The sequence below is a fragment of the Paramormyrops kingsleyae genome, chromosome 25, assembly GCF_048594095.1.
Source record: "Paramormyrops kingsleyae isolate MSU_618 chromosome 25, PKINGS_0.4, whole genome shotgun sequence".
In the NCBI taxonomy this organism is placed as follows: domain Eukaryota; kingdom Metazoa; phylum Chordata; class Actinopteri; order Osteoglossiformes; family Mormyridae; genus Paramormyrops; species Paramormyrops kingsleyae.
The window spans coordinates 7,420,066-7,448,061 of record NC_132821.1 but is presented as its reverse complement, the minus strand read 5'-3'; the positions used below and the strand labels follow the sequence as shown (position 1 = coordinate 7,448,061).

The window sequence follows — 27,996 nt, the reverse complement described above, 5'->3', positions numbered from 1 at the left end:
TTCCCCCCTTCATCTTGTCCAGGATATGAGGAGTTGCCAGGGCAGACTGAGGAGTGAGACAATTTTGATCTCCTTGCTCTGAATGTGGAGAGCTGGTGGGGAGGGGTTGGGGGGGGGGGGTGAGGGGGGGCATTCATCTGCTGCCAGCCAAGTTCCCCTTTCTCCTCTCGGACCCAGGCTCCCAAGTCATGGATCACGGACCCCGAGAAGAAGCTAATAACCTTTCTAGCAGAGCCGTGCTAAAGTCTCCCTGCGTTAAAATCATTCCCCTGGGAATCAATGGGCTTATTTTTCTTTTGGCCGCCGTTTGCTCCACGGTTCTACACTCCATGTGAAACAGCAGACAGTCATGGGGAAACATAAAACATAATACTTGTGTGACCAGCTTGTCACTGGCTCTTCGGGGGGGGGGGCGGGGGGGGGGGGGCGTGTGCAGATATTGCCGATTAAAGAAGAATCAGTGGGAGATTAAAGGGTGACGGCCCTCCGCATCCAGATCGGATCTCCCGCGGGGGGGTCATTCAGATGCTGCGCGGAGCGGGGCTAAAATCATACGGCGCCCCATTGAATCCACGTCCATTTCCGCTTTGACAGCTTCCGCGTTTGATACGAAGCTGATATAACAACTTCCTGTCTGTAAATGAAAATGGAAGCGATTTAAAACTGGAGTTGCCATTTTGTCAAGAAACACGAATATGATTCTGGAAAAATAAAAAGATATTTTTATTGCCAGGTAAGATTATACTCGACAGATTAACCTAATTGTAAAACATACATGTTTAACTTACTTAAATATTGGGATTTAATAGTTCTCAGCGTAATTAGTCGTTAAATATATCGCAGTGCATTACAGTAAAAAACTGTCACAGGATATTTTGAGCTTTCGAATGTAAAGCGAATTAACAACAATAATAATAATATTTAATTATTTATGCTCAGTCCTAATTTCGCCGAACATACAGTGTCGCTTACCGGAGTAAAGTTAGCAGTTCGATATTCGCCAGACATATTTCACAGATCATCTTTGAATTTACTCTATTAAAACATTACAAAACAAAGTAAATTGCACATTCACAAACTCGTGTGTTTGTGAAATCACATGCACACCTTGGTTATTCAATTATTATATCCAGTAAATTGTGAAAAAGCAAAATAATGCTGTTGTGAATTAACGCGTTCGCTTTGGTTTTGACAGACGGCGACATTTCAAAATAAAAGTCCCAAATTTAAAGAAGGAGTGGCTCAACAAACGATTATTACAAAACACATAAAACACTTTAAAATGCTATTCCAATGCGGCACATACTTAGAAGAAATGACAAGCACATACATGGCCCACTAACACTCGTGAAACTGTAAATAGTGGTATAAGGTAACATGTCCATTATTTTTCTATGCAGGTGGAACATTGACTATACTAAATTTGTGCCTGTGGTTCAAGGACATGAGTAAAGCTACACATATCATAGCCTTTGACACTTGTGAAACCTATAGATAATTTGTGAAATTAACTTATATCACTTACTTCCTTTGGTTTCTATGCAGGTGGAACATGCAGCATCCTATTGCTTCAAATCCAGAGAATGTAGCAACTAATTTCTCACTTTCAGTAATATTTCTTGAGTATATATTTTTTAAACATTAAATTTAATTTAAGAAAATATATATTACTGTATTTAATGTATTGTTTTAGTATTTTCAATGTCTCACGTGTGCTTTTGTTTCATAAACATTATTCGTATTTTCTCAGCGTTTTTGTAACTGTAGTTGTATTGCAGAACAGAAAGACACTGTATGCAGAATTATATTCTCATCATAGCCAGTGCAATCACTGGTTTCATGAAAAATGCTTGTCACTGTCTGAGAAAGACTGGAAGTATTTCTCACAGAAGACGGATGACTGGGTGTGTCCTCATTGCAACTCAGACCAGTAAGATTAGAATAGTTTCTGTTAAGAGAACTAACAAAACTAACAAACCTCTTTCACTAGATATTTCAGAAAAGTTTTATGTTTTAATTTTTATGTTTGTATATTCTACATGTATATAGTTTTTATTATTATAAATATAAATATGTTACAGTGTCTTAAAAGTATTCATACCCCTTGAACTTTTTCACATTTTGTCACCTTACAACCACAAACTTAAATGTTTTTTATTGAGATTTTATGTGCTAGACCAACACAAACAAGCACATAATTGTGAAGTGGAATGAAAAAGATACATGGTTTTCAAAAATGTAAGCAAAGAAAAATCTGAAAAGTGTGCCGTCTATTTGTATTCAGCCCCCCTGTGTCAATACTTTGTGGAGCCACCTTTCGCTGCAAGTAGAGCTGCAGGTCTTTTGGGGTACATAAGAACATAAGAAATTTACAAACGAGAGGAGGCCATTTGGCCCATCAAGCTCGTTTGGGGAGAACTTAACTAATAGCTCAGAGTTGTTAAAATCTTATCTAGCTCTGATTTAAAGGAACCCATGGTTTTAGCTTCCGCTACACTAACAGGGAGACTATTCCATACTCTAACTACACGCTGTGTAAAGAAGTGCTTTCTCAAATTTGTTTTAAAATGTTCTCCCGCTAATTTCCACTTATGGCCATGAGTTCTAGTATTTAGACTAATATTGAAATAGTCATTTGGCTGAACAGCATCCAGACCCGTTAGAATCTTATAGACCTGAATCATATCCCCCCTTAGTCTCCTTTGCTCAAGGCTGAACAGATTCAGTTCCGCTAACCTCTCCTCATAAGACATTCCTCTAAGACCAGGAATCATTCTCGTAGCTCTTCGTTGCACCTTTTCTAAGGCAGCAATGTCCTTCTTGAGGTATGGTGACCAAACCTGCACACAGTATTCTAGGTGGGGTCTTACCAAGGAATTATATAAGTGTAACATCACCTCCCTTGACTTAAACTCCACACACCTAGAGATATAACCCAACATTCTGTTGGCCTTTTTTATTGCTTCCCCACACTGGCGAGAGTGGGACATGGAAGCATCAACATACATACCGAGATCTTTCTCGTAATCAGCTACCTTTATTTCAGTGGAACCCATAAAATATCTGCACTTTATATTTCTGCTCCCTGCATGGATTACCTTACATTTATCTGTGTTAAATTTCATCTGCCAAGTATCAGCCCATTCGCTAATTAAATCCAGATCCCGTTGAAGCCTCTCTGCTGCTAGATCAGTATCTGCTACACCGCCCACCTTGGTGTCGTCTGCAAATTTAACCAGTTTACTGTATGTATTTGTGTCAATATCATTAATGTAAATTAGGAACAATAGTGGTCCTAAAATTGAACCCTGCGGTACCCCACTATGAACAGAGGCCCACTGTGACATTGTGCCTCTAATAACTACGCGCTGCTTCCTGTCAGTTAGCCAGTTTTCGATCCAAGCTGCCACAGTTCCTAAAATCCCTGCAGCTTTAAGCTTTAGCAAGAGCCGTTTGTGGGGGACAACATCAAAGGCCTTCTGGAAATCTAAGTAAATCACATCATAGGCCTTTTTGTGATCAATTTCACTTGTAGCTTCCTCAAAGAACTCAAGTAGATTCGTTAAGCAGGATCTACCTCTCCTAAATCCATGTTGGCTATTCTTTATAATGTTATTTGCATCTAGGTAATCTACCATTTTCACTTGAATTATAGCTTCCATTATTTTTCCAGTAATGCTAGTTAAACTGATTGGCCTATAGTTTGCTGGATTACTTCTATCCCCTTTTTTGAATATGGGTGTTATATTAGCATGCTTCCAATCTGATGGTACCACACATTTAGAGACTGAAATTTTTGCCCATTCTTCATTGCAAAATAGCTCAAGCTCAGCCAGATTGGATAGAGGGTGTTTGTGATCAGCAATTTTCAAGTCTTGCCACAGATGCTCAATGGGATTTAGGTCTAGACTTTGACTGGGCTATTGTAACACATGAATATGCTTTGATCTAAACCATTCCATTGTGGCTCGTGCTGTATGTTTAGGGTCATTGTCTTGCTGGAAGGTGAATCTCCTTCCCAGTCTCAAGTCTTTTGCAGCCTCTAACAGGTTTTCTTGCAGGATTGCCCTGTATTTAGCTCCATCCATCTTCCCATCAACTCTGACCGGCTTCCCTGTCCCTGCTGAAGAAAAGCATCCCCACTGCATGATGCTGCCACCACCATGCTTCACAGTGGGGATGGTATGTTCAGGGTGATGGGCAGTGTTACATTTCTGCTACACATAGCGCTTTGCATTTAGGCTAAAAAGTACAACTTTGGTCTCATCTGATCAGAGCACCTTCTTCCACGAGTGGCAAGCAAATGGGACTTCTTATGTCTTTCCTTCAACAATGGCTTTCTTCTTGCCACTCTTCCATATAGGCTGGAGTACACGACTTATTGTTGTCCTGTGGACAGATTCTCCCACCTGAGCTGTGGATCTCTGCAGCTCCTCCAGAGTGACCATAGGCCTCTTGGTTGCTTCTCTGATTAGTGCTCTCCTTGCTCGGTCTGTCAGTTTAGGTGGATGGCCATGTCTTGGTAGGTTTGCAGTTGTAGCATACCTTTTCCATTTTTGGATGATGGATTGAATAGTGCTCCTTGAAATGTTCAAAGCTTGGGATATTTTTTATAACCTAACCCTGCTTTAAACTTCGACACAACTTTATCGTCTGGTGAGCTCCTCGGTCTTCATGATGTCATTGGTTCACTATTGTTCTCTAACAAACCACTGGGAGAGGGGCTAACAATGATAATGACTGAATAATGGAATCTCACACAGCTGAGCTGCACTATACAGGGTCAATGAGAAACACGCAAAGACATTTGCATGCAAAACGGTGAATAAAAAAATAATCAACATGAGCTATTGAAGTTAATTTCACAAATTATCTATAGGTTTCACAAGTGTCAAAGTGCATGATATGTGTAGGTTGACATGTGCCCTTTGACCCTAAGCTGAAATTGAGGTGATGGAGTCTTTGGTTTTGGACCAATAGGATGCTGTATGTTCAACCTCCATAGAAAAAAATGTAAGAAAGGGGTATGAGTTAATTTCACTAATTATCTATAGATTTCACAAGTGTCAAAGGCTATGATATGTGTAGATTTACTCATGTCCTTTAACCACAGGCTGAAATTAAGTTGCTGGGCTCTTTGTTTTTCGAGCATTGGGATGCTGTATATCCCACCTGCACTGAAAACAATGGATATGAGGCATATCATTTGATTTCACAAATTTTCCACAGGTTTCACAAGTGCCAATGTGCATGATATGTGTAGCTTTACTCATGTCCTTTAACCACAGGCTGAAATTAAGTTGCTGGGCTCTTTGTTTTTCGAGCATTGGGATGCTGTATATCCCACCTGCACTGAAAACAATGGATATGAGGCATATCATTTGATTTCACAAATTTTCCACAGGTTTCACAAGTGCCAATATGCATGATATGTGTAGCTTTACTCATGTCCTTGAACCACAGGCACAAATTTAGTATAGTCAATGTTCCACCTGCATAGAAAAATAATGGACATGTTACCTTATACCACTATTTACAGTTTCACGAGTGTTAGTGGGCCATGTATGTGCTTGTCATTTCTTCTAAGTATGTGCCACATTGGAAAATAATTTTAAAGTGTTTTTTGTGTTTTGTAATAATCGTTTGTTGAGCCACTTTTAAATTTGGGACTTTTATTTTGAAATGTTGCCGTCTGTCAAAACCCAAGCGAACGTGTTAATTCACATCAGGAGCTGCATTATTTTGCTTTTTCACAATTTACTGGATATAATAATTGAATAACCAAGGTGTGCATGTGATTTCACAAACACACGAGTTTGTGAATGTGCAATTTACTTTGTTTTGTAATGTTTTAATAGAGTAAATTCAAAGATGATCTGTGAATGTCTGGCAAATATCGAACCCTCTGCTAACTTTACTCCGGTGTGTCCGCTTAAACATGTACATGGGGCTAGATTATAATACTTTGAAGTTATATTAAGTTTGTTTTAAGATGTTGGGGAATAACTGCTAGCGTGCCGAAGAACCCGGGTTAACTCAAGGCTTAATATTTAACGAAAAAAGGCTTCCTGAAAATTGTATGAAATTATATAGAGAAATGTACTTACAGGGTGTCTATGAGTACGGAAAAGTATGGAGTTTGATTTGGTTTTTCCAGGTGTGGAAGTACAGTCGTGTGAAAAAATAAGGAAATATTTTATTCTTTGTTACGAAATATCAAAATATCAATACTAAATCTTCTTTTAAATCTGTAGATAAAGGTGATGTAATTGCATCATCTATGCAAAAACAAGAAACAAATTCACTTATTTAACAAAGGAAATTAACTAAGATGTCAATTCCTACCGAGGAAAATCTTAGGACACCCTGTGCTCTAATAGCTAGTATTTCCCACTTTGGCTGAAATAACCTCAGTGAGACGTTTCCTATAACCATCTATCAATCTCTGACATCGACTGGCAGAAAGGCTTCCCTACTCTCCAATGTAGAATTCCTTAAGCTGTGTGATGTTTGAAGGGTGTCTTGCATGCACTTCTGCTTCAAATCACCACAGCATCTCAATAGGATTTAGATCCGGGCTTTGACTTGACCATTCCAGAACTCTCCATGTCTTTCTTGTAAGCCATTCCTTGGCACAAGCACCCTCTGATATGATGAAGAATTCATAGTGGATTCTATGATGGTGAGCTGGCCAGGTTCTGCTGCAGCAAAGCAGCCCCAAACCATGACATTTCCACCCCCATGCTTCACAGTTGGTATGAGGTTCGTTTGTGCAAAAGCTGTCTTTGGTTTACGCCAAACATATCCTCTGTTACGTGCCCAAATAATTCAATTTCATATTAATCTGTCCAAAGCACATTGGGCCTCATTCATCAACCGTTCTTACGAACAAATTTGTTACTCACTTTTTTTACGAAGATTCTGACATTCACCAATGTTTTCTTATCTGAATTTGTTCTTCACTAAGAACAGAATCTACGCACACTCAAGACCATTTGTACGCACATTTGAGTAATTATAGTTTGTTCAAAATATCATGCTCCTCCGGCCTGGAGATTTTGCTCACCAGCGTCCGCTGTGAAACCTTCGGCCGGGTCCGACGTGCACAAACTGCGGTTTCCTGGAACCCTGGACCGTGAGCTCAGGCATCGCTGCGTCGTGCCTCGCGGTGACTGAAGAGTCGATACCTATGAAGCTGTAATGTTTTCATCTCTGAGTTCGCTGCCTGGTCTAACCGACCTTCACAGGAATAACGGCTTTGGGAAAAATCTTTGAGGTCTGATTAATAATCAAGAGATTCTTTCCCAATGAAATGCTGCATCACATACAACTGATCCTGATTGAGTGAAAATTTATGTGTGTGACTTTTTCTGATAAATATGAATCATTAAAAACTCTTATCATATTAATATTATAACAACAATGATGTTTACATTTGACCCAAAACCAAATGATTTCTGAATTATTACATTTTTTGATATAAAATCTAATTGTTCAGTTATTTTTTTTCTTTATTGGAAAATTAATTTGGCCCATCTATTCCTGTTCAAATTACTCTGCATTAATGATGCTTTTTCTTGGTTTTGTCTGTGTGTCTGTCAACAGCAACATAACATGATTATAATGTAATTTAGAATTGCGGCAAAAATATCATAATGGCATCCCATGCCTACGTTAAAAACATGTAAAATGCTAATAACAATATAGCTTAAAAAGTCTGGTGTGCATACATAGTGTTGTTAATTTTTTTTTTTAAATTGACATTACGGGGGGAAAAGACATGGGGGCCATTCGAAACTTGAAGTAAACGTGGGAACTGCAAGGGAACAATGATTGACATTAATGGGCAAATCGAGACGGCTTGCTTTCCTCGGTCACTGCCCCAATCCCCCCCGATCTCGATTTGGTCGAGTGTAATGACTGTGGTGGCTCTTGGAACTTATTACCAAATAGTCCCTGGGTCTAAGAGGATAATATGTTAGCTGATATCTCAGCCTGGACCGGCGCGGTGATAGGAAGCTTGTGCTTTGTACTCCGGCATTAACGTTAGGCACTTGTAAAAGTTTATTCTCAGAGTCATACGGGAAGTTTGGTCTTTAAAGTTTCTCCATTACAAAAAATGCCATTTTGTAAATTACATCGTTTAGTTAAACATTTAAAAGCACGTTCATTTTTTCGTAATTATTTTAATGGTCTCTATATATCCTATCGCCATAAAGCATTGAGAAAACACTTCTTTTTTTTCATTATTCTATAGACATACATCTTTCAAGATACCACCCAAGTACCCACAATGGAACATAAACCAATAGATCCTACTAGGATCTACTGTTGGAAATGCAGCCACTACTTAAAGTCTCTGGGGTATTTATACTGTTGCCCTATTCAACACCATCATGGTGAAAGGTTAAAACAAAGGCAGTACCCTGTCATGCTATGCAAATATACATCAGAGCTATTGGTCTTCAGGAGAGTGGGCAGGTCCAGGAGCTGCAGAGTGAAACAAACTTTATAATCTGTGTCAATGAGCACTGCCTTGCCTGAAATGCTTACCTGGAAATTAACTTAAACGTGTATTACATATTACAGGAGAAATACTTAAAAATTAATTAGATTGGCTCTTGAAAGTAGGAACTGTAAATAAACTGACCTTAATGAGTATTATAGTCAGGTACATTGCAATTCATTCCACTTGAAAAGTTACAACTTAAGCTGGTTCAGTGCAAGTGTATAGCTCAGTAGTCTAAGGGCGTTTTTCCACCGCACCAGGTACCGTACTTTCGGTACTTTCGGTACTTCCATGAAGTGCCGAAAGTTTGGTACTTCTTTCATGTCGGTTTTCCACTGGCCTAAAAAATGGTACCGGCGCCAAATGACATCATCAGTGACCGCCCCTGACTGACAGCCCAAAATTAAAACTAACAGTTGAGGCTGGAAAATGCGATTTATTGTTATGTCAGCTTCTATCACAATATAACATTTAGTAAAATCCAAATCATGCTGCCATCAATTACGTTTACGTAGGTACACTTACTTTGGCTAAGCCGATCAAAGCAGTAAGAATTAGCTTACTGCTAATTCAGTCTTTTGAAAGCAAACAAATTATTTAATTATGTTTTTTGATTTTCAAGCGGAATTGTTCGGTGTTTCGCGTGTGCCCCATTTCTTCCAAGCGGCTTGGTATTACGGTGTTCCCGGCAATTCAGTTTCCCTATGTTTCTCCTGTCTATCAGGAAATAATGTTTCCCCTAATATTAAAGCAAAGAGGTATGTGAAATGTCTGAAAATCACTCAGGTACATTATTACATGTGAATACAGTAGATCGTCACGCATAATATAGTCTTATAAGCAATACTATACCGTTTTCATCAAGAAATATCTCTATCGAGCGAAATAAGTAATTTCATTTATTATCTGTAAAAACAAAAAACATAGAAAAGGCATGTGATGTTTTAAAATTAATATATGGCTTGTTTATCTCAAGAGCTTCGTAGAAAGACATGAAAACAACAGCGAAACCGTGTACAAATCAGCGCGCGACAGGGGAAACATAGGGAAACGGAATTGCCCGGAACGGCAAAAACTTTTTTATTTCGAGTCGTGCCATCCAAATCCCACTGGATCTGTTCATCCGACCATATGGCGATTAAAGCCTGTGTTTCTTCGTTTGTCCATCCTTCCATTTTACTTTTTTATATTTTTGTTTCTACTGCTTTTTATTTTGTTTCTCGCGGTGATCGCTCTGGTCGCTGTGTGCTTCAAAAGATGGCGGTCGTATTTTGTGTTTCAGCGGCAGGCTATTTGAATAACCAATCGACAGCAAATACGTTTGCAAGTCCCACCCCAAAGTACCGAAGTACCAAAGAAGTACCCCAACTGGTTTGGCACTTTTGGTACTCGAGATTTCGGTACTGGTACTCGACCGGAAGTCAATGGAAAAGCGAAAGTACCGAAAGTACCGTACCAAAAGTACCGTACTTTGTGCGGTGGAAAAGCACCCTAAGTATGTGGGCTTGTAATTCAGGGGTTGCTGGTTCAAATCCAGCTTCAACTAGATAAGTGCATGTTTATGGGCCCTTGAACCATGAAAAGTAGTGAATTGCCATGTTCTCACATTACTTTTTGTAGATTTGTGAACAACACCATTTATTAAACAAACAAATCTGCATTTGCAGAATGAAGAATTCAAAATGAAAATAAACTATTATTTAAGAAATATTCCTTGGAACAACAAATTTTCATGGATTTTCATGCTGCCAGATTACTAACAAAGTCGGCTGCAGTCACAGAGCAGTTGTAAAGATTGTACATGAGAAGAAAGCAAGTTTGGTGGCAGACACGCCTCAGTCTGGTCATCCATATGCATCAAAATCATGCTAGGATCATGCGCTTTGACACATTCCATTGAGAAGTCACAAGTTAACCTCACCGTGTCATGTCAGTGTCACCTCATCAACAGTTTGTTGCCAGTTCCCGCAGTTTGGTCTGCAGGGTTGCAAGGCACACAACAAGCCACTGATGACTGATGTCCAAAGGTGCAACCGGATTGACTGGACACGGAAGAACTCACGCTAGACATGTGAAACGGTGTGAAAAGGTGCTTTCCAGCGATGAAAGCACTTTCTGCCTGTTTGGTAGCCAGGCAGACACCTATGTGAGGAGGTTTCCTGGAGAGGAGTTCAAGCCTGAGTGGCTGAACCTCACTGTGAAGCATCCATTGAAGGTCATGGTCTGGGGCTGCATGGCTGCCAGTGGCGTCGAACGTCTGCACATCTTTGACAGAATGGTCAGTGGGACCAAGTACATCACATTACTGCAAAAGTGTATGGTGCCGTCAGTGCAGCAGCTGTTTAAAGGCCGGTTCCTGTTCCAAGATGACAACGCACCGTGCCATTGCTCCAAACAGGTGATCAACTGGAAGTGTCAGAACAACATCGATCAATTGACTGGCTTGCCCAATCTCCCGATCTGAATCCGATTGAGAACTTGTGGCACAAGGTGGCTTTGGAGATATCCAAGAGACATCCAAAATCAAAACATGAGTTGATTGAGTCACTCATTGCAGCCTGGAATCATGTTATCAGCCATGATCACCTCATCAAACTGGTTCACTCGATGCCAACACGGTGCAGGCAGGTGATCAAGAACAAAGTGTGGCCCACCAGATACTGAGCCATCACTGAGACACAAAAAGTCCTTTTTTCAAGGCCACCTACACGAACATGAAGAAAGCTTGACACATGTCTGTTCTACTATATATGAAATATACTCATTTATTTTGCACCTTTGGCCAGAGAAGTACATTACGCATATTACTCAATAAGACAGTTGACATGGGAGCTTTAACAAACAAACTCAGAAAAGTAAATCCAAGCTAGAATAAAAACTTGATTTTTATTACTGTGTCCCCTGTAACACTGTTTTCAAATAAATATATTGGCTCAACGAAGGAGTTAAAAGTAAAAGGTCAAAAGTTGGAAAAAATGCTAAATTAACAAGCGGTTGCAGACTTTTGCATACTACTGTAGTGTGGCTGCGTTTTTATAAAGAAGACTCCTCTTCACAAGCTGTGCAATACCATTTAACATTTGTTATGTGTTTGAATTGGCTCTTGGTCATGCCAGTACAGACACGGTGTTGCCACCTCTGGCATCCATCACAGAGTATCTACAGTGGGATTAAAAACATACAGTATAGGACAAGTAGTCATATTTTCACATCTATCAAATGACTACAGTAATTTTCCTCACCCAGTCACCATCTTTATTTTGAAACTGTCCACACCATTGGCAGGCCTCCTCAAGAGATACTGTAAGGAAATAAGCATAAACTTACTGGTGAGCAGGCATTCATCATTATACTTATCACCCAGTTTGCCAATCATGTTCACACACCCTTCTGACTGACTTTGCCTGAGTCACTTGCCCTTTATTGTGCTGTTGTGTTTTTTTTCCACTGTAACACAATTCAGTCTTCAAATGACTTCACAAACACTGTTTTTTGCATTATCTCAAATTAGTTGTACTCTTGGCATAGCAATCTGAATTCTTTAAAACCTGTTAAGTCTAAAACTGTAAGAGTAGGTGTACTTGTTTACAAAACAAAAAACAAAAGTTCTCTTACATAACTTTTGTAGTATTTGAAGGATTTTATACCCCCATTTTAAGCACAACTGTACAATTGATTAACCCTGCCCATAACAGCATTTTACCTCTAACTGTGCAGTATCTGTACAAACTGGACACATCTGGTTTGACCGCCCCAAAGAGCTTTGGTAAGTTAAAGTTTACCTTGCCTTATGTTTCTGTTACAGTTTTTCTGAATTGCTAAAAGACTAAACCTCATTCTTGGAACAAAACTTCCAATTGCCAAAACTCATTTATTGAATCAATCACTCTTTTGGTGAAACTTTAAACACAATTTGCAGATTTGAGCAAAACTCTAAACACATTCCCATTCATCAAAACACATTTTGCACTGTGGTGAACTTTGATGCAAAATAGAAAACACAGGCTGCAGAAGTTCAGCACAGCCACCATACAGTAGTCATCATTTAAACACAATGACTCAAAACTGTTCACACATGTTTCTAAACATGAGAAGAAGCCAAAGAGTGACTAGAACATACAATATGTGCTAGATGAGAGTGCAAGTGCCACTGGTGAGTTGAAGTTTGACGTCAACGTACAGATGGGTCACACAGAGGATTCTTCCCGCATCACCCAGCAAGGTGTCGATATTGCTCACTACCGACAGTTACCGTACTTATGACCAGAGACCCACACAACAATTACGTTTCAAACTAAATTTTCAGACAACTTCACATTATATGTGATCGTAGAGCTAAATTATTCCTTATTAGTTATGAAAGATTATTAAATTTCTTACTTACACGGTGACTATACCCTTATTAGACTGCATTTTCCACCATCGCTGATGTATTTACCTGGGACTAAGCTTATAACTACAGCTCAAGAACTGTAGTTCGAACTACGCAACGTTACAACAGTGTTGCTCCACTATGGTCTTGGGAAATGCATCCCAGAACGGAAAGGTTAAAGAGGAGCTTTTTCCCCCAGGTCATAATGCTCCTAAATCAGGACAATACTCAATGCCACTAGGTGCTGCTTCACCCTGTCCAAATCATTGGCACATACCTCAGGCCTCTTGCACATTGCACAGCAAAATACCTCTTACCTATCACTTATGTATAGATTATGTACAGCTGAACATTTCATATATTTTTTATCTTATTATTTTTCTTATATTTTTCTATATTTTGTTACTCTCTTATCATGCACAGATGCTCAGAGTGACCAGGGTTACATTCCACTACATGTTGTGTGTGTACAACTGTGTACATGACGAATAAACCTTTTGAATCTTCAATCTTAAATTTCTGTAAAGTACAAATTCCGACCTTCCTGGCAATATATCACATGTTCTGGGGCCTCATTTCTACATGCCACTTCTGTGGACTTATAGATTATGCAGGGCAGCTTCCCTATTGTTACAGTGTATAGGACAAAATGGATAATTACAAATCCTGCCCCAAACACTTTTAAATGTTTTCGTAAAATACAAATTTAGCCTTTTCCACTACTATATGCCAAGCCTGGGGGACTTATTTCTACATGCTACTTCCATGTTTAAATGTAACAGATCTGCTTTGCAATTTTCTTTTTCTTTCTTGCATTAATTCTGATACAATGACTTGTACAGTGCCAACCAATATGACGTTTCTATAATTGTGTAGATATTTCACATGAGTGTCTGCAAGGTGTACAGTAGCCTTACTTATATGAGAAAATGAAACCAGACAACACGAATATATAGTTTGATAGTGTTTCGATATGAGATCTACAAAAATACTTAAGAATACACTTTTTTGGTGAAAGAAACATTTTTATTTATTGATTTATTACAATTTATTTTACTCATCCAGAACAGGAACCCACAAACTGTGACGTTCATGGTACAGTAGCTGGACGTCCAAATGCAAATTATACGCGACTAGAGAACGCTCAACAAATGATATATAGAACATTTTCAATTTTTTTTTTTTTTCAAAAAAACCAACAATAAAATAATTGTTAAACATTAACAACAATAAGGATTTCGGACAATCGTATTGTACTCTGTAATACGGATGACAAAATTGCACTGGCTGAACGCGCAGCTGCTGCGCCTTGCTGAGCTCCTCGAACACTCATTTGTTTACGTCCAGCGTATACTCCACCCCTGCAGCCGACGGCAGATCGCGCTCCACGTCACGTCAGCTGCAGACACACCTCGAACGCACCCCGTGATTAGGTAACGTCGTATGGGTTTCTTTCTATGCCACGTGATCTGTCTACGCGGTGTGCGTCTTATGCGACACGTCTGTTTATAAACACGGAATCCGCTGTTTGTAAACGGTCCGCATTTTACCCTCACCCTAATTTACGTAACAAATTCGCAAAATAAAAACGTTCGCCGCATCTAAGGGCTCATTTCCCATTAACCGTATATAGTATCCCAACATAAAACACCCTTGTACAATGCACATATAGAAACTTACGGGTATCTGAACGCACACAACCAAAAAATACCCAGCACGGTACATCGCTCTTCCATCTCCAATACAACTAAACCCAGAAAGAAAAAACATGGCGGGGATAATGTCCAGCTTACGCTTGCCTCAGTCAGATTCCCTATTGGTCACGTATCTCTGGTGAAGTCGTCCAATGACAGTAGAAACTGGGCGGGACTCGCAGGGTGCGAGCTGAGCAGAATAAGCAGATTAAACCCGCAGCCCTTCAGCACAATGAACATTTCATAACACATTTAAGAAATATAACAGCACTATTTTAACCCATTCAGTAAATTACATGTTAAACTGCTCCACCGGATTAACTAAAGTGCTGACTTATCGTGAACAATAACTTCCATGACTGAGTGATGGCTCTGCTGAGTCTCAGTTCCTGTTGTGTGACAGTGACAGACAGAAGTGGCCAGGATCTACAAAAGTCCCCGGTCCAAACAGCCCAAGAACCTGTAAACAAGGACCAGGTTCCGGAACTTCGGTGTGAAAGCACCTAATAAGGTGAGTAATGAAACCAACAGGTGCAAACAGTTCAAAGAAGGAGGTTATTCCAAAGTGAGAACAGCTATGGGCTGCTGGGCTCTGGTCTGTGACAAATGCAGCCCTCCAGAGCAGTAGATGGAAAAGTGCTTTAAAGTCCTCAATTCTACATGCCTTTTTTTTTTAGCACACAGTAGAATACAGCCCACAGTTGTTAGTCCAAACGATCAGTGCAAATCTCTACCTGTAATTTAAAACTGACTGGTTTCCTTTGGCTGAAAGATATTATAGCCTGTAAACTGAATTTTGAATATAAAGCTAACATTACTTCTGTTTTTTGATTACAGAGTCAGACTGCAATACATGGGAATTGGTTCTTTACAACCCTAATCGTCTAAGTGATGGCTCACTCTTCCAATGAGGAGGTCTGGATGTAACATTTCAGCATATAATGAATGTTGTTAAAGCCGTAAATACCAGACACGGAAAGACAGGAAAGCTTAAGTTCATAACATGAACAATTATTTTCGGCTGAAGCTGTCTGAATATAGCAGACAAAAAGCTCACTCTCCGCAGTGCTCTTCCTCAGGCTAATTTCTTACCATACTGCACTGCAGCAAATGTTACAGACGTACTGTAACAGAACAGAATAACTTAGCAGACAAAAAGCTCACTCTCTTCAGTGCTCTTCCTCAGGCTACTTCCTTACCATACTGCCAGGGGCGCCGTAAGGGGGAGGAAAGCTAGGATGATTCCAAGGGCCCCTGAGTGACAGGGGCCCTAAAAAATTAGGAAAATAACTGGATTGGTTTGGACTGGGGGGCCTAATATGATATGCTTTCATGGGGCCCAAAATCTCTAGCAACGCCCCTGCATACTGCACTGCACCAAATGTTACAGACGTACTGTAACAGAACAGAATAACTTAGCAAACAAAAAGCTCACTCTCTGCAGTGTTCTTCTTCTAACTAACCTGGTTAAATAAAGGTTTAATAATAATGCAGAAAATAAACACACACATGTGCTTCTTATAGTAATGAAAGAATCACAGCAGGTGTCTTCAGCAGACATATAAGACTGTGAGCAGGAAACCTGCCTTCTGTTAACAGAAAGTTCAGTGCATGTGTGTGAGTGACCATAAACAGGTCTGTGAGTCTCATGGACTCATCTCTGACATTCTGCAGATCCAGACCTCGCTCCCCAACCTCTTGTTGGATTACCTGGAGGAGCTCAGTGATGAAGAGTTGAAGAGGTTTAAATGGAAACTGAGTAACACAAAATTCAAAGGATATTCAAAGCTCCCTCCTTATAGTCGGGTGAAGGACTTGGATATAACGGATTTCACTGAGCTAATGATACGTTCCTATGGTGAAGTCGGTGCTCTCAAAGTCATGCTTGAAGTCCTGAAGAATATGAAGCTGAATGGCCTTGTTCAGAGGCTGAAAGAAGACCTGCAGAATGGTAATCATATTTTGAACCCTTTTTAAGCTCTTGAAAAATAAGTATAGAATTTAGCATTATAAAGAAAATTATGAACAGTTAGATATTGATGTTGAGGTGACCTTGGGCCTCCAGAGGTTTTTTTCTCCTTACTTGGGAGTTTTTGGTTCCTCTCCTCTGTTCTCATCTGGCTTTATTTTATTTTTTTGTCTTCTCTCTTCCATATTTTTGAATTATTCTGCATAAATAATACAGGAATGTATCCCAACATGCCCATGTACTGTAAAGCACCTTGGACTCGGTAGTGAAAGGCGCTATATAAAAAAACATTGAATTGAATTAAACTGAATTGAATTCTGTATATCGGGGTCTGTGGCATAGGTAGTGTAGGCAAAGGCTAGGGGTGCCATCCATTCTGAAGGGGGCGCCCTGGTGCCCCAAAGGATAGGAAGGGAAGGGGTAAAATTTAAAATGTTAACTTTTAATATATTTATTTACTACTGTTTGAAATTAATATTTCAAAATAATAAAAGGCTTATTAAATAAGCAAACCTTATTAAATAGGGGCTATTTTTTGCTTTGCCCAGCGCCCCCCCCCTCCCCTCCGTATCACACACTGTAGGCATTTATAAGTGACATTGATACGATTGATAAGTGTGTGACACGATTAATGGTATCTAATTCAAACAGACACTATCATGTCAGAAAGACCAAAGCCCTCCGGTGCCCAGGGAAGAAAAAGAAAAAGAGAAGAGGAGGAAAAACTGGAAAAAGACAGAGGTAATAATCACTAATCAGAGTAATTACTGTGTTACTGTCTGTGGTCCGTGGAGCAGAGTGTTACTAGCTTACCTTGGATAATTCGGCATTTGCTAATTTAATAAATAGCTAGAATTAACGCCAGTTACTCCCAGCGTAAATTCATTAGGGAAAGTTGGAAATACTTTTCAGGTGTTTGGGAACAGGAATAACCTACAGCATCATTTTCAGAAATACGCTTTATCTTTAAAGTGTCCTGCTGCACCTGCATGAACCGTCCACTGTGTCTGTCTCAGGATAGTAAACTGTGATAGGCAAATAAAATGCATTTCTGTTTCCATCCCCCTTTAACTAATAGTTTAAAACCTTTGCATTTTTATAATTGATTAGTCTTATATGTATAGCAAACAGCATTATCATGTGAGCGACGTGCTCAGTGAATGAGGTTTTGTGCATGAATGCCAGCCAGCTGTAATTTCTCTTGCCGTTTACTTTGTGTTTAGAAAGTTATAATCAGGCTTAGGTGCTGTTATTGGCTGGGTTTAATGCCACCCCAGCCAGGCCAGTCAGTCCTATAGGCGACATAGGCGGCCGCCTAGGGCACCACCTTCTGAGGGGGTGCCAACTTACCAGCCAATTTCGCTTTGCCTCAAGCAGGGCTCCACATCAGCTAGGACCAGAACTGCTGTACAGATATCTGGGGCTTCAGGAAAAATATGTAGGATGTGAAATGTAAAGCTTAATTTAAACAAATAGCGAAAACATATGTGTATGTGCGTGGGGGGTGATATATATCCACAATGTGATAAAAGTCTGTTATTCTGACATTGTGGGGACCATTTTATTGGGTCCTGTATGTGGTGTTCTAGTAAAATATGTATGATAAAACTTTGAGTTTCACATTTGTCACAGTGAAATATCTGGATTTGTGTGTGTAAAAGCAGTGTGTTTTTGGAAAATATTCTTCCTTTCGTACCGGTCAGGGTCACGGTGAGAATTAATGCTTTTTCCTCTCATTTCTTTCCAGGACAGCTCATGCTGCAATATCAGCGGGAAATCAAATGTAAACTTAAGAAGCAATTTGAGTGTGTATTTGAAGGGAAAGCTAAGGAAGGACAGCCAACACTTCTCAGTGAGATTTACACAGAACTCTACATAACTGAAGGTGGGACTGGAGGAGTCAATGATGAACATGAAGTGAGACAGATTGAAACAGCATCCAAGAAAAGGCAAAAAGAAGATACTACAGTCAAGTGCAATGATATATTTAAACCCTTAAGTGGGCGTGAGACACCTATCAGAACTGTACTCACTAAAGGGGTGGCAGGTATCGGGAAAACAGTCTCTGTGCAGAAATTTATTCTCGACTGGGCAGAAGGAAAAGCAAACCAGGACATTCACGTCATATATGCTCTTCCTTTCCGGGACCTGAATTTGATTAAGGATGAATACAGTCTGATTGAACTGCTTCACCGCTTTGACCCAGAACTGAAATCACTTGAATCCACTGAGCTGTTTAGGTACAAAGTCTTGTTCATCTTTGATGGTCTGGATGAGTGTTGCCATCCTCTAGATTTTCAGAACAATGAGAGTTGGTTTGATGTAACAATGAAAATGTCACTTGATGTGCTGTTGACTAACCTTATTAAGGGGAATCTGCTTCCATCCGCTCTCCTCTGGATAACCTCCCGGGCTGCAGCAACCAATCAGATACCTCCTAAGTGTGTCCACCGGGTGACAGAGATACGAGGTTTCAGTGATGCCCAGAAGGAGGAGTATTTCAAGAAGAGATTCAGTGATCAGAGTCTGGCCAGCAGGATTATCACACATGTGAAATCATCAAAGAGCCTCTTCATCATGTGTCACATACCTGTGTTCTGCTGGATTTCAGCCACTGTCTTGGAGAGGCTTTTTAGTGAGAATGACAGGGGGGAAATTCCAAGTACTCTGACTGGAATGTATACACACTTCCTGATCCATCAGGCAAGTTTTAAAAAAGACAAGTATTATACCAAGCTAAATGAAAACAGCAAGCAGTTCCTTTTAAAACTTGGTAAACTGGCTTTTGACAACCTTGAGAAAGGCAATCTCATATTTTATAAAAAAGATCTGGCAGAGAATGGCATTGATGTCACTGAAGCTTCAGTTTACTCTGGAGTGTGCACAGAAGTCTTTAAGGAGGAATATGGGTTGTACCAGGAGAAGGTGTACTGCTTTGTGCATCTGAGCATTCAGGAGTATCTTGCTGCTTTATACGTGTTTCTATCAAACTCATCAGCTGACCTGCTGGAGACTGCAGTGGATCAGGCATTAGAGAGCAAGAATGGACACTTGGACCTCTACCTCCGCTTCCTCCTGGGCCTCTCTACAGACTCCAGTAAGACTCTGTTACAAAGGCTACTGGGAGAGACAAGAATCAGCTCAAATAACATTAAGGAACCAGACCAATACATCCATCCATCCAATATCTGTACCCTTGTGTCCTATTCAGGGCCATTGGGGTCTGAAGCTTATCCCCAAAGCTATGTGCGCATGGCAGGGACTGACCCAGGAAGGTGTTCTGGCTCAGAATCGGGTTCCGACTCAGAATCGGGTTCCGGCTCAGAATCGAGTTCCGACTCAGAATCGAGTTCCGGCTCAGAATCGGGTTCCGACTCAGAATCGGGTTCCGACCCAGAATGGGATGCCACCCCATTGCTGCCCGAATACATCAAGGAGAAAATACAGGAGAATTTATCTCCAGAAAGGACCATCAACCTGTTCCACTGTCTGGTTGAGCTTGGTGACAATTCTCTAGTAGAGGATGTACAAAGATACCTGAATTCAGGAAGTCTTTCAGCAGAAGACCTCTCACCTGCACAGTACTCAGCTCTGGCTTTTGTGATGCTGATGTCAGATGAGGAGCTGGATGTGTTTGATCTGAAGAAATTCTTCAGATCAGATAAAGAGCATTGCAGGCTGCTGCCTGTGGTCAGGAACTCCAAGACGGCTCTGTAAGTGACGGGGGGATGGGAAATCATGTCTGGTCTGGCAGTAATACTTGAATATTGTTTGAAATATATAATGTAGATATAATTTATTTTTCCTCATGGATTAAAAACTGTTTTTGTTTTTCATAATCCGGACCACAGACTTTATAATGACTGAAGGTAGTGATGTAGTAACAAACAAAAAAGACAAGATTTCCATGACCATCCTTTGTGTAACAAATAACCAAAGATACAGCAATATACAGAATAGTCCAGTTGTCATTAATAGTGGGAAAGCCACTCATATTCTTTTCAGTTCTAGATGCTTTAGGAAGCATTTCTGTAAATTCTGGGTGTGGTGCGTGACTCTTTGGGTTCAGACCCTGTGTCCGTGAGCGGAAGGCCGCTGGTTCAGATCTCCTGGCCGGCAGAGTGATGTCATCACTGGGTCCTTGAGCTGCGGGGGGGCTGGATGCTGGCCGACCCTGCGCTGTGACCCCCAACTACCTCTCACCTGTATATGTGCCGTGTGTCTCTTGGGGCGAAAAGACAGTTTCCCCATGGAGATGAATGAAGCATCATTATTCATAAATCATTCAAACAAACATTTCTGTTAAAAGCCTATTTCACAGGATTGATAGATCTCCGATTAGTGTATTGTTGATTAGGGCTGGGTGATAAGTAAAAAAATGTATATGAGTCATTTTAATTTAAAATCATCGCAATAAATAATTATTTGGAGTCCACCCCCCCAAACACTGAATTCAGTTTCAGTTCAATTCAGTTTTATTTGTATAGCGCGTTTTCACAACATTACATTGTCTCAAAGCGCTTTACAGCATCCCTGCCCAAAGCCCCCATTGAGCAGCCAGAGGCGACAGTGGCAAGGAAAAGCTCCCTAGAAGGAAGAAACCTTAGGAGGAACCAGACTCCGAGGGGGAACCCATCCTCCAGGGGGCAGCAGAGGAAGCCCTAACCGTAACCAGACTCAGAGGGGGAGCCCATCCTCCAGGGGGCAGCAGAGGAAGCCCTAACCCTAACCAGACTCAGTGGGGGAGCCCATCCTCCAGGGGGCAGCAGAGGAAGCCCTAACCCTAACCAGACTCAGAGGGGGAGCCCATCCTCCAGGGGGCAGCAGAGGAAGTCCTAACCCTAACCAGACTCATAGGAGGAGCTCATCCTCCAGGGGGCAGCAGAGGAAGTCCTAACCCTAACCAGACTCATAGGGGGAGCCCATCCTCCAGGGGGCAGCAGAGGAAGTCAAATGAGCAAGATGGCAAAGTCCCAATTCACATTGTCCCAATCTTAACATTTGAGTCACAAAGTGGGGGGCAGGGAGGTGATGATAGGCAAGTGCTGGAGCTGCTTCAGATGGCAGAACGAACAGTAGTATGGCAGGTGGGCATACAGGGAAGACACAGACAGAAGGGTGAGCAGGCCGGAAGGGCGTCACAGGCAGAAGGGCGAGCAGGCCGGAAGGACACCACAGGTAGTGGAGACGTCGCAGACAGCAGGGTAGGCAGGATATCTTGAAAATTTGGGGTCTCCAGGCAGCACAGCCCAGGAGGGGTAGGGAAAGTAAACTGTGCAATTAGCCGAAGTAGGAGAGACTAGAGGCAGTGCAAACAGTTAGGTGAGTGCAGTATGTAAGCTCCGGCAGATATGGCTATGGCAGCATAAGTAGGAGGGAGAGGCAGGTGGGAACGCAGGCATGGGGAGTCCCTGAAATGTCAGCACTCCAATTCCACAAGGGGGTGTGAAGCTAGAGTGACAGACTGACAGGTCAGTTCATCCAAAGCCAATGGCACCGATCCCCACCCAGCTCTACACCTCACACTATAGGTATAACTGGGAGTGAGCAGTTAGCTAGAGCTAGAACTAGAGTCCGTATAAGCTAAACTAAACAGGTGTGTTTTTAGTCTAGACTTGAATATTGAGAGTGAGCCTGAAACCCGCACATCCAGTGGAAGATCATTCCACAGCTGAGGAGCTCTATAGGAGAAAGCTCTGCAGCCTGCCGTAGGTCTTTCTACCCTAGGTACTAACAGATATCCTGCTCCTTGAGATCGAAGAAAGCGAGGAGGGTTATATAAGGCCAGCAGATTACTAAGGTATTCTGGTGCAAGGCCATTCAGTGTTTCATAAGTTAATAGTAATATTTTGTAGTCAACTGGAAGTGTCTGATGAAGTAATTATATAAAAAGTAATATTATAATATGTTACGCTATTGAAATATGTTATACATATTTAGACAACTTACCACCAAGTGCTAAATACTGAGCAAACATATAACATATAAAAGTGCTGATGTTCTTACTGTCACTTGGATGAAATGTCCTTGAACCAAAGATTTCCTGAATCATAACAGAAAAATAAACATGAGTAAAATCAAAAACATTGAAGTACACAATATAGCAGGGGTGCCCAACTTAGTTCTTTCCCTGTTCCACCATAAATGATTCAGCTCAAGTGCTGTGTGGTAATTACCAGAAGCAGGTGAATCAGGTGTGTTAAATGAGGGGAAACCCAAAAATGTGCAGGGCTCCGACCCCCCAGGACTGGAGGTGGGCACCCCTGCAATATAGTATGAGATGAAAATCCTTATTATTATTATTATTAATAATAATAATACATTACCATGGATTTTTTGTTGTTTCTCAACTAATAATTAGAAAACAAGTGTTTATAGCGGGAATAATCAGAAATACACAGTAACTGGATATAGCTAATTGCAATCTAGCAATCGTGTTTTTCATACACTTCAATGTAAAATAAAAATAGAAATATCATATTTAATAATATAATAATCTTATACATTTAATTAATGTGTGCGCAGTATACCTCTTTAGCCTCCTTACCTGCCTCGTTTTAAGTGAGGTACTGGGTTTGGATAAGTCCTTTTTAATATTGCATTTCATAAGTACGATTAATTGTCTTACTACACAGCTGGCCCGATTCTAGATGACAGAGTGGGGGCATTTTTCGCGTGTGCCGCAGCCGCGGAGCGCACGCTGTTTGTGTATCACGCAGCACCTATTCGCGACCGCAAAAATACATTGACGAATAGCTCCTGCAACCACCCCCGCATGGAAAAGTACTACGCAGCTTTGCTTTATTATATACGAATTAGTCTGAGACATTTAATGTATCACAAGGAACATTAAATTTACTACATTTGACACATACTTCCAAGACACTCGTAGTTTCCCTCCAAAGTGCTAAACTTATCATTATAGCCTTCTGATGTGAGCACGTGTTAAACTAGCTAGCCAGCTAACTAGCAGAAGCATTAAGTAAGTGCAGGTTACCAGTGATGGATTGGCACGCACAGCTAATGCTTATGATTAAAATTAAAACATGTTAACGATATTCGTGTCAGTAGCTGGAAGGTCAGTTTAAATTTACTATTCAAATCTCAACTCAAGACTATATTAAACAATTCGGGCACTGTTCTGTCTTTATTATTTTTACTGATTCAGGTCGCGGCGAGTTTATGTTGCTCTTAAATCCTGCTCGGCACAGCATTTTTATCAGCCCGGTGTACACGAGTTATAGCAAATAATTAAATCAATTCTAAAAACTGATCTGACTTTGATTTAGTTAGTGAATTTACAGTTAAACCGATTTTAATTTACAGGCCAGTAGCTCAAGCTACCTTATATTTCCCGCCGAGTCAGCCAACTGCAGACAAATTCTGTGCAATGAAAATACCTTTTTAGTGTAGATGTACACTAACATACACTCACCTAAAGGATTATTAGGAACACCTGTTCAATTTCTCATTAATGCAATTATAAGAACATAAGAACATAAGAACATAAGAAATATACAAACGAGAGGAGGCCATTCGGCCCATCGAGCTCGCTTGGAGAGAACTTAACTAATAGCTCAAAGTTGTTAAAATCTTATCTAGCTCTGATTTAAAGGAACCCAAGGATTCAGCTTGCACTACGTTATCCGGAAGACTATTCCATACTTTGACTACACGCTGTGTAAAGAAGTGCTTCCTTAAATCCAGTTTGAAATGTTCTCCCGCTAATTTCCACCTATGGCCACGAGTTCTTGTATTTGAACTAATGCTGAAGTAACTATTCGGTTGAACAGCATCCAAACCTGTTAGAATCTTATAGACCTGGATCATGTCCCCCCTCAGTCTCCTTTGCTTGAGGCTGAACAGATTTAGCTCAAATAACCTATCCTCGTATGACATTCCTCTAAGACCAGGAATCATTCTTGTGGCCCTACGCTGCACCTTTTCTAAGGCCGCTATGTCCTTTTTAAGATATGGTGACCAAACCTGTACACAATATTCTAGGTGAGGTCTCACCAAGGAATTGTATAATCTTAGCATTACCTCCCTTGACTTAAACTCCACACACCTGGAGATATACCCCAACATCCTATTGGCCTTTTTTATTGCTTCCCCGCACTGGCGAGAATGAGACATGGAAGCATCAACATACACACCAAGGTCTTTCTCATAATCAGCTACCTTTATTTCAGTAGGTCCCATATAATACCTGTACTTTATATTTCTGCTCCCTACATGGAGTACCTTACATTTGTCTATGTTAAATTTCATCTGCCAGGTGTCAGCCCAGTCACTTATTAAATTAAGATCCCGCTGTAGCTGCTGAGCTGCTAGTTCAGTATCTGCTACACCACCCACCTTGGTGTCATCTGCAAATTTCACCAGTTTACTGTATATATTGGTGTCTATATCATTTATGTAAATTAGGAACAAAAGTGGTCCTAAAATTGAACCCTGCGGTACCCCACTATGAACGCAGGCCCACTGTGACATCGAGCCTCTTATAACTACTCGCTGCTTCCTATCCGTTAACCAGTTATCAATCCAAGTCGCTACAGTTCCTAAAATACCTGTCGCTTTGAGTTTAAGTGAGAGCCTCTTGTGGGGAACAACATCAAAAGCCTTTTGGAAATCTAAATAGATGACATCATAGGCCTTCTTATCATCAACTTCCTGAGTAGCTTCCTCAAAAAACTCCAACAGATTTGTTAAACAGGATCTACCTCTCCTAAATCCATGCTGGCTATCCCTCAAAATGTTATTTGAGTCCAGGTAATCTACCATTTTCTCTTTGATTATAGCCTCCATAACTTTACCAGTTATACAAGTTAGACTGATTGGCCTATAGTTTGACAAATTACTTCTATCCCCTTTTTTGAAAATGGGCGTTATGTTGGCATGCTTCCAATCAGAAGGTACCACACCTTCAGATAAGGATTTTTGAAACAGTAATGTTAAGGGTCGGCAAATAATATCCCTCATCTCTTTTAACACTATAGGTAAGATGCCATCAGGGCCCTGTGATTTATTTATTTTGAGCTTAGCTAGGCTTTGCAAAACATCAGCTTCAGTTATATATATATTAGTTATAGACGATGTTGGATTAGTAATAAGAACTGGTAAGTTACTAGTGTCCTCGACAGTGAATACCCGTGCAAAACTATCATTGAACTCATTTACTATGTCAATGTCGTTTTCAATTATAAGACCATTACTATCCTGCAGATTAGTAATTTCAGCTTTTAGAGCTCTTTTAGAGTTAAAATACTGAAAGAAACTTTTAACGTCATCCTTAGCCTCCAATGCGATCTTCCTTTCGACATTCCTTTTAGCTCGTCTAATGTCATTTTTTAATTCAACCTGTAGATTTAGATACTCTTGCTTTATTATGTCATCATCAGTTATTTTCCATCTCTGGAACAAAGCCCTTTTCCTCCTTACTTTATACTTTATGTCCCTATTAAACCACCTAGGTTGCAATTTCCTAGATTTATTCTTGCTAGAAACAGGTATGAAGTCCTCTTGTACTTGCAATAATGTGCTTTTAAAAAATTCCCATGCCTCTTCAACAGTTTTGTTAATTAACTCCATCCAGTTCACAGTTTCTAGTTTTAATCTCATACAATTGAAGTTAGCCTTCCTAACATTATATATTTTTGATTTGGACTTTGCTCTTCGGGCACTAAACTTAACCTCAAATTTAACCATGTTATGATCGCTACTGTCAAGTGGTTCTAAAACATCTAATTTACCAATCCTGTCCTGGTTATTAGACAAAACAAGATCAAGAATGGCATCTCCCCTGGTAGGGGTGTTAACAAACTGAGTAAAAAAACAATCCTGTACTCATTCCACCATCTCAAGTTCATTTTCAGAAGAGCCAGCAACAATGTCCCACTGCATCCCCGGTAGATTAAAATCACCCATAACTACCACATCATTTTTATTGCTCATAATCCTAATATCACTGTATAACAATCTGCTTTCCTCAGCAGCTACATTGGGTGCTCTGTAACAAACACCGACAATTAGGCTATTTGAGTTTGTAGCATCTAATTTTACCCATATAGCTTCCGTACTTTTACTTGTATCAGTAAGCTCCCTTGCCTGCAAGTTTTCCTTTACATATACTGCAACACCACCTCCCTTCTTACCTATACGGTCTTTACGGAACAATGTGTAACCATCCATATTATATTCTTGTCCATCCTTATCACTCAACCACGTTTCAGTTATTGCTATAATATCATAAGAGTCCGATGAGATAAGAGCCTCTAAATCATGAATTTTATTCCTAATACTCCTGGCGTTTAAATACAGGCAACAAAGGGTAGGCCTATTACAGTGCCTACTTATAATATGATTTTTTGGGGCTTTCCGTTTCCCCCCAGTTACATACTTAACTAACCTCCCTGCCCCCCCAGTCCCTAGTTTAAACATTCCTCAACTACTCTACAAATACGCCTTCCCAGTACACTGGTTCCCCTCCGGTTCAGATGCAACCCATCCGGCTTGAACAGGTCCCACCTGTTCCAGAAGGTCCTCCAGTGCCCCATAAACCTAAACCCCTCTTTCCTACACCATCCTTTTAGCCACGCATTTAATCTCCTTATCTCAGCTAACTTAGCCTGACTTGCGCGTGGCACGGGGAGTATTTCAGAAAATACCACCATGGACGTTCTGCTTCTAAGCTTATTGGCGACTTCTATAAATTTATCCTGCAGAACAGCCCTTCTACCCTTGCCTATGTCGTTGGTGCCAACATGCACCACGACAACTGGATCCACCCCAGCTGGGGCCAAAAGCTTGTCCACACGATCTGGAAGGTCTCCTACCTGGGCACCAGGCAGGCAAGACACCGTACGGGACCCTCTATCACGCGTGCACACATAACTGTCTACTCCCCTAATAATTGAATCCCCCACTACCACAACCTCCCTTTTTCTGGGGGGAGGGGGCTCCTCAGTGCCCAAGGGCCCACCTGCTTCCCCAGTCCCTTCCGGCTCTAAAGCTGGAAGCACCTGAAACCTGTTAGACACAGACACCTCAGGTGATGCCGCCTCTGTAACGTGTGTACGCCTTTTCCTGCGTCTACGACCTACGGTCACCCAGCTCTCTCGACCTCTCTGCTCTTCATTCTCCCTCCCCCCCGCTAGTGGCGTACACACCATCTCCCTAAACGGCGTATCAACTAGCTCATCTAACTCACTGTTGCATTGGATGTGAGCCAGTTGCTCCTCAAGGTCGCGAACCTTGACCATGAGTGAGTCCACTAGCTTACATCGCTCGCAGATGAAGTCCGACTGGACACTAACGTCCAGAAGGGCAAACATCTTGCAAACGCAACACTGAGCTGGCCCCATAATTAACTAACTCACTATGACCCCGTACTCCCAGCCCAGTAAATTTATATAGTGTATTTAACTATAAAGATTAATTTGCGTAACAATAA

General features: G+C 40.8%; 1 protein-coding gene across 6 annotated transcripts in view; it reads left to right on the top strand.

The window, feature by feature from the left end:
• The first annotated feature begins 647 nt into the window (after positions 1–647).
• Positions 648–27,996, top strand: part of LOC111843639 (uncharacterized) — a 40,198-nt gene continuing 12,849 nt past the window's right edge. Inside the window, exons 1-9 of one of the 6 annotated variants that reach the window (XM_072707723.1) lie at positions 648–733; positions 8,258–8,364; positions 10,177–11,838; positions 12,227–12,275; positions 14,979–15,086; positions 15,413–15,490; positions 16,250–16,526; positions 17,196–17,285; positions 18,292–20,257. In XM_072707723.1, coding sequence (XP_072563824.1) covers positions 15,467–15,490; positions 16,250–16,526; positions 17,196–17,285; positions 18,292–20,257 — 2,357 coding nt within the window. In that variant the 5' untranslated portion in view covers positions 648–733; positions 8,258–8,364; positions 10,177–11,838; ... (1 more) ...; positions 14,979–15,086; positions 15,413–15,466. Of the gene's footprint in view, positions 734–8,257; positions 8,365–10,176; positions 11,839–12,226; positions 12,276–12,324; positions 15,087–15,412; positions 15,491–16,249; positions 16,527–17,195; positions 17,286–18,291; positions 20,258–27,996 lie in introns of those variants that run through there. The other 5 variants (XM_072707722.1, XM_072707721.1, XM_072707719.1 and 2 more) reach the window with 5 other exon arrangements.